Genomic DNA, 15,273 nt, shown 5'->3' on the forward strand with positions numbered 1-15,273 from the left:
ATTAATTTTGTTCTCAAGGATTTTTAAAATGAATTATAATAAATAAAACAAACTTCGTTGCAATTTTCAGTCCAAATCTGTTGCAGTTTCCAATTAAGCTTTTTATCAAGGATTTTTTTTAATCACTAATGAAAAAGACGAACTTCGGTGCAATTACAGTTTTTTGTTATGAATTTTTTTTATAGATCTTTATTAGAAAAGATCATTTTCGTTGCAATTTCTAATTAATTTTGTTATCAATTATTTTGTATAGATGTTCCAATGAAGTTTGCTGTAAATGATTTTTATAGATCGCTAAGAATCCAGTCAAACCTTATTGCATCTTTCAATGAACTTTTTTTTCAACTATTTTTTTCAATCGTAAATGAAAAATACAAACTTAATTGCGATTTCTAATTAATTTTTTTATTGATAATTATTTTCTAGATTGCTGATAAGAGAGACATACTTTGTTCAAATTCCCTAAGCAGTTTGTTATCAAAGCTTTTTTTTATAGATCCATTTTATTTCCAATGAAATTTGTTATTAACTGCTTTTTAAAATCCTTTTTAAAAATACAAACTTTGTTGCAATTTACAATTTATTTTTTTATCAGTAATTATTTTATCGATCGCCGACAAAGGAGATATACTTCACTGCAATTTCCAATGAAGTTGGTTCTCTATTTTTGTTCATAGATCGCAAACAAAGTTTGTTAAAGTTCTAATCAAATTTTCTGTCGATGATTTTCTTAGATCGCTAATAATCAAGTCGAACTTCGTTGCATCTTTCAAAGAAGTTTGTTGTCAATTTTTTTTTAAATCGCTAATTATAGATTCATTTCATTTCCAATGATGTTTATTATAAACGATTTTTTTAAATCGCTTTTGAAAAATACAAAATGCTTTTTTATAGATTGTTAATAAACAAGACAAACTTCCTTGCAATTTCCAATAAAGTTTGTTATTAATTCTTTTTCTTATATCCTTAATCAATAAGACAAACTTCGTTGCAATTTCCGATAAACATAAGCATCGTCCATCTTTCAATGAAGTTTGTTATCAACGATTTTTTTTAAATCGCTTATGAAAAATACAAACTTTGTTACAATTTCCAATTCATTTTGTTATCAATCATTCTTTTATAGACCGCTGATCAACAAAACAAACTTTGCTGCAGTTTCCAAATGAAGTTTCTTCTTTGTTATTTTTTGTCTACATCGCTAATAAGGAAGATAAAATTCATTACAATTTCTAATGAAGTTTGTAATTAGTGTTTTTTACATACTTTTCTAATAAACAAGGCAAACTTAATTGCAATTTACAATCAAGTTTTTCACCAATTCTTTTTCATAGATCGCTAATAATTAAGATAAATATCGTGTCAACTTTTAATGAAGTATGTTATCAACGATTTTTTTAAATCGCTTATGAAAAATACAAACTTCGTTGCAATTTCCAATTCATTTTGTTATAAATAATTAATTTATAATTCGGTAACAAGCGAGACAAACTTCGTTGCGATTTCCAATGAAGTTTTTTATGTGTTATTTTTTGTCTACATCGCTGATAAGTAAGAAAAGTTTTTTTGCAATTTCCAATGAAGTTTGTTATCACTGATTTTTTATATACCTTGCTAATAAAAAACAAAATCTTGATTGTAATTTTCAATAAAGTTTGTTATCAGTTCTTTTTCATAGATCCCTAAAAAATCAGACAATTGCAATTTCCAATATAGTTTGTTAAGGAATATTTTTTTGTAGAATGCTAATAAACAAAACAAACTTTGGTAAGGTCACACTGAAGTTTGCTGTCAATGATTTTAATAGATTGCCAATCATCAAAACAATCTTCTTTGCCACTTTCAATTAAGTTTGTTATCAACTTTTTTTTAATCGCTAATAAAATAATACAAACCTAATTGCATTTTCCAATTAAGTTTGTTATTGATAATTATTTGATTGATTTCTGATAAACGAGACAAACATTGTTGAAATTTCCTAAAAAGTTTGTTGTCAAAGCTTTTTTTTATAGATGGCTAATAAGCATTCATTTTATTATTAACCATTATTTTATAGATCGCTGATAAACAAGACAAACTTCGTTGCAATTACTGATTAAGATTGTTATGAATTTTTTTTGTAGAACGCTCATAAACAAAACAAATTTTGCTGAGGGTCCAATGAAAATTGCTATCAATGAATTTCACAGATATCTAATAATTCAAACACACGGCGCACAGTGGTCTGGAATAGGAATTTACTGTTCATAATCGTACACAGGTCGTATTTCTGAACCGATTTAAAAGTTTTATTTTAGAAATGCTTAGCAATTAATTTTTAAGAGAATTGTGGTTTGCTTTTCTTAAATTTTTCTCACAGAGCAACAATATATGAACAAATATAGTGACAAAATTGACCATTTTAGCTTTGTGAATTTTTATCTCAAGAAAAAATACAGATAGAAACTCAATATCAGCCAAAATTATTGCACATGCATACATAGAACATACTAAATTTTAATAATATTCAACTTAATTATTAAAAACAATTTTTATAAACAAATTCTTATAAGTGTTTTTTTATCATAGAAAAAATCGTTTATTTCACGCTAGTTGTTAATATTTTTCATTAGAGTCATAATTTGTAACAAAAAAATTAGCATTGGTTAACATCTATTATTTTAATAAATGTTTCTATAAACAAATTCTTTATAAACGAGTTTATATCATAGCTGAATTGATTTTTCTGAACGAAAGTGATTAACAATTCTCTTTAAAGCCATTTATATACTTTAAGCTTTATCAAACTTAAACAATATAGATTGTTTATAACAATTTTTTTAAACAAGTCTCCTAATCGGCCGTTTCCTCGTAGAAAAAAATGTTTTTTTCTTCAATAATTATTAGAGTGACATTTATTGCAGTGACTAACCAACGAAATTAAATAAAGAATAATTTATATGATTGTTATAAACAATTTTTTTAATAAAACTATGATTAATTTTTTTTACATGCAAAAAGGACAGTTTTTCACTGAAATTATCCGACAATAAACTAACAGTGATTCCAAAATTATTTAATGTCCCATATCCAATTTTTAAATCACTGTTAGTTTACTTTCAGATAATTTCAGTGGAAAACCGTCCTTTTTGAATGTAAAAAAATAAGCCATAGTTTTGTTGAAAAAATTGTTTATAACAATCATATAAATTATTCTTTATTTAATATCGTTGGTTAGTCACCGCAATAAATGTCACTCTAATAATTATTGAAGAAAAAAACATTTTTTGGTACGAGGAAGCGGCCGATTAGGAGACTTGTTTGACTAAATTTTTATAAACAATCTATATTGTTCATGTTTGATAAAGCTCTAGCTATATAAATGACTTTGAAGACAATTGTGAATCACTTTTGTTCAGAAAAATCAATTTAGCTATGAGAAAAACTCGTTTATAAAGAATTTGTTTAGAGAAATTGTTTATAATAATTTAGTTGAATATTATTCAAATTAATTATGTTCTATGAATGCATGTGCAATAATTCCGGCTGATAGTGAGTTTCTATCTGTATTTTTTCTTGAGATAAAAATTCACAAAGCTAGAATGGTCAATTTTGTCACTAAATTTGTTTGTGTATTGTTGTTCTGTGAAAAAAATTTAAAAAAAGCTAACCACAATTCTCTTAAAAATTAATTTCTGAGCATTTCTAAACAAAATTTTTACATCGGTTAAAAAACACGACCTGTGGGCGATTATAAACAGTCAATTCCTATTCCAGATCACTGTGCGGTGGGTCAACTTTTAATCAAGTATGTTATGTACGATTTTTTCAAATTGCTTATGAAAATTAAAAAAGTTCGATACAATTTCCAATTTATTTTGTTATCAATCATTATTGCATAGTATGCTGATGAACGAGACTAACTTTTTTTAAATATTCCAAAAAATTTGTTATCAACGCTTTTTTTCACAGATCGCTAGCAAGCAAGAGAAGCTTTGTTGGAATTTCCAATGAAATTTGTTATCAACGATTTTTTCCAATTGCCTTTAAAAAATACAAATTTCGTTGCAATTTGCAATTCATTTTGTTATCAATCTTTATTTTATAGATCACTGATTGATAAACGAAACTAATTTTTTTTTAATTTTCTAAAAAGTTTGTTATCAAAGCCTTTTTTTGTTGATCGCTAATAAGCAAGAACAACTTTGTTGGAATTTCCAATGAAATTTGTTATCAACGATTTTTTCCAATTGCCTTTAAAAAATACAAATATCGTTGCAATTTGCAATTCATTTTATTATCAATCTTTATTTTATAGATCACTGATTGATAAACGAAACTAATTTTTTTTTTAATTTTCTAAAAAGTTTGTTATCAAAGCCTTTTTTTGTTGATCGCTAATAAGCAAGAACAACTTTGTTGGAATTTCCAATGAAGAATGTCATCAAAGATTTTTTCAAATCCCCTATGAAAAATACAAATTTCGTTGCAATTTGCAATTTATTTTGTTATTAATCTTTATTTTATAGATCACTAATAAATGAGAAAAACTTTTGTGAAATTTCATAAAAATTTTGTTTTCAAATCTTTTTTTCATAGATTGCTAATAAGCAAGAGAAACTTTGTTGGAATTTCCAATAAAGTATGTTATCAAATATTTTTTCAAATCGCCTATGAAAAACACAAATTTCGTTACAATTCGAAATTCATTTTGTTCTGAGGCTTTATTTGAAAGACCACTGATAAAAGAGACTAACTTTGTTCAAATTTCCTAAGATGTTTGATATCAAATCTTTTTTTCATAGATTGCTAATAAGCAAGGGTAACTTTTTTGGAATTTCCAATGATGTATGTTATCAACAATTTTTTCAAATCGCTTATAAAAAATACAAACTTCGTTCCAATTTTCAATTCATTTGATTACTAATTATTATTTTATAGATCGCTGATAAGCGAGAAAAACTTCGTTGCAATTTCCAAATAAAACTTCTTATATGTTATTTTTCGTCTACATTGCGGATAAGGAAGATAAAATTCATTGCAATTTCTAATGAAGTTTGTTATCAGTGTTTTTTACATACATCGCTAACAAACAAGACAAACTTGATTGCAATTTGCAATAATGTTTGTTAATAATTATTTTTCATAGATCGCTGATAAATAAGACAATCTTCGTTGCAATTTCCTATGAAGTTTGTTATGAATTATTTTTTGTAGTTCACTGATAAGAAAAACAAATGCTGGTAAAGTTCGAATAAAGTTTGCTGTCTTTGATTTTTTTTTAGGTCCCTAATAATCAAGATAAATATTGTATCACCTTTTAATAAAGTATGTTATCAACTATTTTTTTAAATCGCTTATGAAGAATACAAACTTCATTGCAATTTTCAATTCATTTTGTTATCAATCTTAATTTTATAGATCACTGATAAACGAAAATAACTTTGTTAAAATTTTCTAAAGAGTTTGTTATCAAAGCTTTTTTTGCATAGTTCGCTATTGAGCAAAAGAAATTTTGTTGGAATTTCCAATGAAGTATGTTATCAACGATTTTTTTCAAATCGCTTGTGAAAAATCCAAAATTCGTTGCAATTTCCAATTTATTTGATTTTTAATCATTATTTTATAGATCGGTGATAAACGAGACAACTCGTGTAGAAATTCAAATGGAGAACTAATCTGGTTCCCGACCATTCGACCCTACTTAAAGTCGGGGGCTAGTCGGGCCATCTGACTAGCCCCCGACCAGTAGCGTTACGGTAGATTAGTCGGGGGATAGTCAGGTGACCCGACTTATTCTAGTCTGGACTTGATCGGGTACTAGTAGGGTTCATATGATAATAAATGCGCGTGAAATATTAATCAAACTCCCCAAAATTTATGGAACATCCCCTAAAAGTTTGTCAAAATACTTATTATTTACGGAAATCTCCATGAACTTTTTTGGAATATTTAAAAGTGCCCAAATTTACACAAGATTTAATGGGGAACATATCCTACACTTAAAAATACAATAAATTTATGTAACTAAAATTCCCCAAAATTTGTGGAATATTAATTTTTAAAAAAAACTTAAGCTGGAAGGCAGCAATGGAAGAGCTTCGCTCTGAAGGAACCGCCATGTTGATCACATTAGTCTCTGCTCCAGGTAAGTATGCTTCATCACGTGTGGACTGCTGTCTTAAACACTCGACGCGTCATTTCTGTTGCGCGAGAGGCGGCACTTCGCGCCCTTGCGGATTTTCTTTAAAGCTACCAGTCCAGAATCACAAGACTCAAATGAAGGTGGTAGCGAAATCTGAACTGTACCGTGCTAAATAGTTTACTACTAGGATACTGCTCTTCATTTTTTCCAATATGGATTTTCTTAAAATTCCATACACAGGTATTTATAAATGTTCCTAGAAATTCGCAATTTTCTAAAAAATACTACAAAAAAAAAGATTACGTCTTTTTGAAGATTTTGATCGTTGTTTTTATAAAAAGTTGATTTTTCTTCAAAATTATTAACTTAGTAATTATTTATTAAGTATATTTAAGATGAATTTAACATTAATAAATCTTTTCTCCAAAGAACGGTGTAAAATTATTGTTAAATATATTCTTAGCCCCGACTGAAATTTTGACAACAAAAAGCCTAACTAGTCCCCGATTAGTCCCCGCCTGGGTACTTTGTCAAAATTAATAACCCGACTAGCCCCCGATTAGTGCCCGACTTGTAATAGGGCCAAATGGGGTTATTTCCACACGGAAAACTTCGTTACAATTTCCAATGAAGTTTGTTAACAGTGATTTTTTACATACCTTGCTAATAAAAAAGAACAAATTAATTGCAATTTGCAGTTAAGTTTGTTATTATCGATTTTTTTCATAAAATTATTAAGAAATTAGTAGATAAACAAGAAATTTGAAAACAGATAGCATTGCATAATGATCGCGAGAAAAATGATTTTATTCACATAATTTACTCACCCGCGAAATTATAATTCCCGCGATGCTGATTCTTATCTTCGGGCCTTTTAGTAGCTTGTACCTGAGATCCACTCCATTCCAAAATGAAACAAAGTACCGCTTAATTTGCACGTTGTCGCCGCCGTGCAATCTGAAAAGATGAAACCTTTTAAGACACTTTTTCTCCCCTGAATACATTTAACATTATCTGTTTCAACGAAATTGTCTCACGATTTCGGTGGATTAGAAGAAAAAAAATAACTGCACTCTATACGAGGAAACGGATGATGAAAAAGAGAAGAGTTACTTTTACTTTTTCTTGGTGAGTGAAACCGTCGTAAAATATGAGATAAAAATAAGATAAAGATTAGGATGAAAAACTAGTCTTTTAAAGGAGAATTTTCTGGTAAAACCACAACAGTTAGGATTTTTTTTGTTTACAACGGTGATTGATTCCTTCTTAACAAAAGGCAATTGAAAAAAATAAATCAAATGCTAAATGTAGTTTAAATGATAGAAGATCGAGAAAATTTTTGGTAAAATTCTTGGAAATTAAAATTAGGGGGAAAAATGACGTACCTGTATCCATCGTAGTCTACGATGCAGAGAATTTCAGGATAAATTACGTATGGCGCTTCACGTTTCGATCTACCGCTGATCGATCTTTTCGCCCTGAACCTTTTTGATAAATGATCTGGCTCCATGTATGCTAAACAAATCAGATAATTTGCATCAATTAATTTAAAAAATTATTAATCACTATAATTTATATTTAAGGCTGTTAAAGTTAATTACTTTAAAAAAATTGTTAGTAGTAATATTTCATGTCTTCAATTTAGAACATCTGGAGTCTTCCATAAATTAAGTTACCAAATTTAATCTATTTTTGACTCAAAATCAAAACATAGAAAAAGGATGATATTTTACAAAAATAGGCTAAGAATGGAGGAATACATTCTTTTAAAGAAATTAATGTAAAAACTGTATTGAATGCAATATAAAATACTTTAAATTCTTAAAATTTCAAATCTAAATATATATTGAGTTTTTTTTTTAAATACATATTTTTTTACCAAGTATTTAAATCTTAAACTTATAAAGGATACATTTCTAACCAGAGATGAAACAAAAAAGTTTAATGTAAAACGAAAGTCGTAATTCTCAAAAAATGTTAATCTTTTATAGGCATGTTACAATTTTTACCAAGTAGTTGTATGTTCAACTAGAAAGGAATAACTTTTAACCAAATAGTTAAATTTTTAACAAAAAGATGAATTTTACAGCAAGAAGATTGACTTTCATCCAAAAAACACGAATTATCAAGAAAATAGATCAATTTCCAAAAAAACTGTGGATATTTAAAGCCAAGAGGACGAATTATCTATAAAAGGCTTAAATTATTAATCTGAAAATATCATTTTCAAGGGAAAAGTTTATTTTCCAAAAAGTTAAATTTTCATAAAACAGTTTAATCTTCAACTAAATAGTTATAAACCGAAAATAGGATTTTTTTGACAAAAAATTTAATTCTCAACCGAATGTGAATTTATTGACCAAATTTTTGAATTCTCTAACAAACCCGATTAATTTATTTTCGAAAGTTGCATTTGTAGCCAAAAAGTATTAACTTTCAGCCAGACAGATTAATTTTTGACCACAAAAGAAATTTTCTCAACAAAATACATTATATTCAACTAGAAAAGATAATTTTTCAATGAAAATTTATATTTTCCACCATAAATCAAATAATTACATTATTGGTTAAAAAAAAATATTTCCAAAAGTGCAATTTGCAACCAAAAATATGAATTTTCAGCAAAAACGTTATTTTTTAACGAAATACATCAATTTTCTTTCAAATAACTAAATTTTAAACTTAAAATTGATAAATTTCTAATCATAAATGGAATGGTGAAATTTGCGGAAAAAATTTTATTTTAATTCAAGAAAAAAGAAATTTTCAAAAAGAAAATTAACTTTGAAACCAAAGAGATCAATATGAAAAAAATATGAATTTCTAATAAACCAGTTGAAGATTCAACCAAGTAGTTCTATTTTCAACTGAAGAGAGATTAATTTTTAACCAAACAGTTTAATTATCAAACAAAAGATGAATTTTTAAGCAGGAGGATTAATTTTTAGCGAAAAACATTAATGTTGTTTCGAAGCAGATTACCATACCAGCATGAATATGAATTCTTATCAACAAATTAATTTTTAAACAAATAGTTCAATTTTCTTTGAAACAAATAAATTTTTACGCAAAAGAAAAGAATGCTGTACAAAGCAAACGGATTTTTGACTGAAATGATGCATAAATTCTAGAAGTTTTTTTAATAGTAGTTAATTTTTATACCAAGTAGTTGATCTTTCAAAAAAATAAAATGATCAATTTGTAATCAAAATTATGAAGCTAGAACGAAGCATGTATTTTTTACATTTCCTGTTTAAAAAATCTATCCTTAAGCACAAAAAGCGACCTTTCAACAAAAATCTAACATTTCCAAACGAAGAGATAAATTATCAAATAAAAAGATGAATTAAGAAAAAAATGGCAAAAAATGTGTTAAATCTAAAAGATGATTTTTTAACCAAAAAGATTAGTTTTATAAGAAAGGAATAGCTAAACTTTCAGCAAAAAAGAATAAAGAAATTAATTTTGCAACGAAAATCTCGACGAAAACAATTAATGTTCAATAAAGTAGTTCAACTATCAACCAAGTAAATACTTAATAAATAAAAATGACCGAGAGCCGAGCTGTGCATGAGAGCCGAGCTGTGCATGAGAGCCGAGCTGTGCATGAGATCCTAGATGTACTCTTCTGATAACTTTATAGTGGCTATAATCTGCTCACTGGCAATGAAATATGATCGGATTAGCCTTGATCAATTATAAAAAATGCGTCAAATTCAAAACGGGTTTCAGTTTTCAGGTGGAAAATTAATTAGCCGATTATAATTTTTTACTTACCAAAGTCACTGAATTCTTCGTCCATAGGACGTTCCGATTTTCTGAACACGACGTGATGAACTGTGTGTTTCAAATTCCTCCTAATTCTTGTAAAATTCGGAAACAAGTGCGGCTCGTGAAGGCTTTCTGTCTGGCCCACAACTTCATTTATCACTCGCTCGGGAAGGGGACGAATCACGAATTCCGATCCAATATCACCATTCTAAAGATCGAAAAATCAAAGAAAGGGATCAGATTTTCTGGGAATTACGTCTCAATTCTTCATTAATTTTTGTATGCATTGTACAAACTTTTTTTATAATAAAAATTGTGTTATATTTGTATTCAATTCTTACTATGTATTTTTGTGTTTTACTAAATCACAATTCGCTTTGAAATTACGTATTGGGACGTACAGCCGGATAAATACCCGGAATTTTGAGCCCAGGACGGAGGGAAAAATAAATCCTAAAAATACAGTCACCTAGGCTAGATTCACTAGAAATTTTCTACCAAACAGAATAACATTTCACAAAATTTTTGAACTTTTAACAAAATAGGTTAAATTTTAACCAAATAAATGAATTTTCAACCAATGACATTAATTTGCAATGAAGAATACTATTTTATACCGTAAAAGATGACTTTTTAACTGAAACCTAAATCTTTAACCAAGTAATTAAATTTTTCTCTAAAAAAGATCAATTTTCCGGTAATTAGTTGAACTTTTAACTCAAAAAGAGAAATTTTCAAGAAAAAAAAATAGTTTAATTTTCAGTGGGTCAAATTAGTTTTCAAGGAAATAGTTTAACTTTTAATCAATTAGAGAATTTTTTTCTTATAATAATGAATCTTTAAAAATAACTTTTTAACAAAATGACTTTCAGGCTAATCAGTTAAATTTTCTATTAAAAAAGGATACATTTTAAGTCTAAAGATTGAATTTATATTGCATTTGCAGCTAAAAAAATTATTTTGTAATAAAATAGTTCAATTTTTAACCAAAGAGACGAATTTTCAACTCAAGTGAAGAATCTTCAACCAATAAATCAATTTATGACAAAGCCGTTAAATTTTCTACAAAGTAGAATTATTTTTAACAAGGAAGGACATATTTTTTAATTTGTTCAGTTTTGAACAAAGTAGATTAATTTTCAAACAATTTGGTGAATACTTTTCGACCAAAAATATGATTTTGTTATGTAAAAAAATAATTTTCTTACCAAAAAAGAAATAATTGAATTATCAGTTTAAACCATTATTTTTCAATAAAATTATTCAATTTTTTTTAAACGAAGATGATTTTTTAACTAAAATGAAGCATCACCAGTGCAAAAATGAATTTTTAATATTGTAATTTATCTATAATCCAAGTATTTGAATTTTCATAAAAAAAATTTTCATTTTCTATCAAAAAAATTGAATTTTGAACAAAAAGCATCAAGTTTCAACCAAACAGATAAATTTTCAACCAAAAGCATGCATTTTTAACACAGAAACTTAATTTTCTATCAAAAGTGAAGCTTTCAACAAAATACATGAATTTTCTACTAAAAAAAGATTCAGCTAAAAATATAACAGTTCAGCTGTTTGTCAAACAAAAAATTATTAATCAAAAAAAGATTATTTTTTGCTGAAAATTCGACTACTTGTTTGCAGATTGAATTATTTCATTGTAAATTCTTATTGTTAAGATAAAGATTATTTTTGTTTACTGCGAATTTAACTAATCTATTTTTTTTAATTTAAAATGATCATTTTTGATTGAAAATTTACCCATTCGGTTGAAAATTAATATTCTTGATTGGGAATTTAACTATTTGGTTTAATTTTAACTACTTTGTTCAAAATTCATTTTATTAGTTGATAAAATTTTTAATTATTTAAAGGTTCCAGTAATTTTTGGAAAAATATTTTTCAGTTCAAGATCGATTTTTCGTACTAATAGTTTAACGGTTTTATTTTCTGTTGAAAATTGACAGTTTTTGTTTCCAAGACAACTGTTTGGTCGAAAATGAACATTCTGGCTGAAAATTATTTTTTCGATTTAAAAATATATTTGTTTCTGGAAAATCTATCTTTTAGACTTTAAAATCAAACTGCTTTGTTGAAAATTCTATTTTTTTTTTTAGAAAATGCCTTTACTTCGTTCAAAATATATTTTTAGGTTGAAAATTCAGTTTTTACGTCAAAAATTAGATTATTTGTTTAAAATTAAACTTTTTTGTTAAAAATGCAATTATTTCGAAAATTATAGAAAATTTTTCCATCAGAATTGAAATTTTAAAAAATCATGAGATTCGAAACGACATTCGAGACGAGATTGGAGGCGAGACTCCAAACGAGATAAGGCAGAGATTCAAGCGAGAATCGAGACGAGATTCAAGACAAGATTCTATGTGACAAGCGGTTTAACTGTTAAAGTTCTGTGGTTCAAGTTCAATATTTTTTATTTAAAAATTATACGTCAACATTTTTTTTTTCAATTTTTATTGAAATTCATCTTTAAAATTCAGTAAAACCGGCATAAAGGGTTGAATAGCCTGATTTAATAGTATGAATCTAATTATTAATTTTTCACCTTTTCTATTTTTCTCGAAATTATTATTTTATTCGATAGCCTTTTTCAAACGCAGAATCAGTTCGCAGAATATAATTTAATACAAATTTTATAATATAAAATTGATAATTAATTCCTTCCTCGAAGTCAAAAGTCGATTATAATTTAATGTTTACTAATTAAACTCGACCAAAAGTATAATTTCCTTGCATAATTAAACTTCATCCAATTTTTATTCACAGATTATATCAGTCGTTTGCGATTTTCGATTTAGTGATAAAAATTTTACGATCTAAAATTCAAATTTCCTGAAATTAGATGATTCATGAAATTAAATCAATTCCTAACGACGCATCCTAATTGAATAATTTTAAAATGTTAATTAAATGAAGTTAGATCATCACAAACTATAAATCAAGCTGAATTTTATTCTTCCCAGACTGAACATAAATCAGAATTTATGAAAAGTGCGTCACAAATTTACTTCAGCAAGATTCCTTACTTTTTTAAAAGTTATTAGAAATTCATTTTAGAGCAAATTTAGAAACCAGAAAAATAAATATTTGAATTTCCCAATTTAAAATTCACCCACAAATTTTAAGTTTCTATCTTTTATAATTCTAAATAAATCTTAAGACAGGCCAAAGTCGATACCCAAACATTTGTTTTAAAATCAAATAACAAATGTCAAAAAAACCAATTTCCTTTAATAAATATTTTTTGTAACTTCACAAAAAAATGTTTTAAGATTGAAAAAATAATTTTTAATTGTTGAGCAATTATTATTTGTTAAAACATTGTCTTCCTCTGTAAATCGTGAAAAGTTTTTTTTTTCTGAATACATAGTATTGTTTTTCAATGTCAAGTATAATTTTAAAGATATTTATTAATTATTTAAACAATTTTCAGTTGTTTAAAAAATGTCGCACACGGCAAATGGTGAAAAGTTATTATTTCCTGGAAGTAATGACACAGTTAACAAGTTTTGAGGGCAATATATTTTTTCAGAAATAGTCAGGAATTGTTTAAAGAATTTTTATTTGTTTAAATCATTTTTCTTCTTTGTAAAATTTAAAAAGTCACGATTTTCTTGGTTTGATGACGCAGTTTTGTCCCTCGAGCAAAAAAAAATTCCTTCTGCATTGCGTCGAAACGTAATACAATTCTTATCAAACGCTTTGTGTATAGATTCACCAACACTGTCTCTAGAATGTAAATACTCACTTTTTTCTAATTGAAAATTGGATTTTTCATCACCATCCAAAGTTAAATGCTTAAACGAAAAAAAAATTTGTAAGGCTCCATTAGGTAGGCCATTATGAAATGACACTGTCCAATTTATGAAAATTGATACCTTAACTTTATAATGAGTATATCTCATTTGTCTCCCTAAGATTTATGAACAATAAATTTGTTTGATTTTTTCTAATAGTTTAATTTTCACCAAAAATATTAATTTTAAAGTAAAATAAGGAATTTTCTACGAAAAAAAATTAATTTTCAACAACAAAATATTTTTTCACCAAAGTGATTAATTTTGTACCATTGAAGGTGAATTTTTATTTTTAACCAAAAAGATTAATCATTAACTAAAATAAACGAATTTTTACCCAATTAAATTTTCAATTTTCCGTTAAAAAATTTTAAGCTAACCAAAAATTATACAATTTTTTTCCAAGGTGAAAAGATTTTAAATTAAAACTGCCAATAATTTAAAGAATAATGATAATCCGAAAAATCTCATGGTTTTTTTTATTAAACATATACATTTTTTAGGCAAAATACCCTCATAATAAAAAGTTATTCCAAATTGTGAATCATCTTTGAAATTTTATCAATTCGAAATGGTTTAAGCTTTTAAACACTGAAAATCTAATGAAATGCAAATAAAGATGTCAATTTAGATCGAAAAGAGATTAATTAATTTAATTCAAATGAATCCATTATCAGAAATCTTTTCAAGGTTGAAAAAAGGAAGAGTAGATTAGCTTGTAAAATATCTTATCAGGGATCAACCAAGTGGTGACTCCATTTTCTATTCTCAAAAATAATATCAATTAAAATCCTATAAAAAATAACAGAACTCGTATGAAAATGCAAATTTTTAATAAAAGCTAAACATTTCTTGAATGTAATTTCTCTGTGGAATTATGGCAAGTAAAAAAAGTTCCTACAAGTTAGACAATTTATATTTTATACTAGTATCTGTAATAATGGAAAAGAAAAACAAGGATTTTGATAATTGCTGAAAATTGTCTGCTAAAATTCATCATTATTATACAATATTTGTTTAGAATGTACTAAAAATTAAACCGTTGCACTTTTATTTAAAAATGCCATTTTTTGATGAAAAACCACTTGTCATATTTCGTCTTCTCTCGAATCTCGTCTCGACTCACGCCTCAGATCTCTTCCTTAATCTCGTCTCAAGTCTCGCCACGAATCTCGTCTCGAATATCGTTTGAGTCTCATGATTTTTTTTATAAACATGTCCATTTTCGACGAAAAACATTATTATGATAAAAAATGTGTGAAAAAAACAGTAAATCGTTTTGAAATTTAATGATGCACATTTTTAATAGAAGCTACACAATTCTTGAATGCAATTTCCCTCCGGAATTGTAAGTAGAAAAAGTCGCTACGAGTTAAACAATAATACAAATCAACTAATGAATATGAAAATATTTTTTTTTCTCTAGCGTAATTTTTAAATTAATATTAAAACAACATTTTTGTATTTTAGATTATTATCTGGAATAATATAAAAGAAAAAAAGGACAATAGTTTTGATAATTGACTCAAAGTGGAATCTAAAATCCATTATTATTATGGA

The 15,273-nt window shown here is 26.5% G+C and overlaps 1 protein-coding gene across 6 annotated transcripts in view; it reads right to left on the minus strand.

The window, feature by feature from the left end:
- The window catches only part of LOC117177796 (venom metalloproteinase 3-like), a 300,190-nt gene that overhangs the window by 51,549 nt on the left and 233,368 nt on the right, over positions 1-15,273 (minus strand). For all 6 annotated transcript variants that reach the window (XM_033368725.1, XM_033368723.1, XM_033368726.1 and 3 more), the window contains 3 exons: positions 9,902-10,103; positions 7,510-7,639; positions 6,952-7,081 (listed from right to left, as the gene is read on the minus strand). In XM_033368725.1, the coding sequence (XP_033224616.1) occupies positions 6,952-7,081; positions 7,510-7,639; positions 9,902-10,103 (462 nt within the window). The remainder of the gene's footprint in view (positions 1-6,951; positions 7,082-7,509; positions 7,640-9,901; positions 10,104-15,273) is intronic.

Source organism: Belonocnema kinseyi, chromosome 8 (genome assembly GCF_010883055.1).
Source record: "Belonocnema kinseyi isolate 2016_QV_RU_SX_M_011 chromosome 8, B_treatae_v1, whole genome shotgun sequence".
Lineage (NCBI taxonomy): Eukaryota > Metazoa > Arthropoda > Insecta > Hymenoptera > Cynipidae > Belonocnema > Belonocnema kinseyi.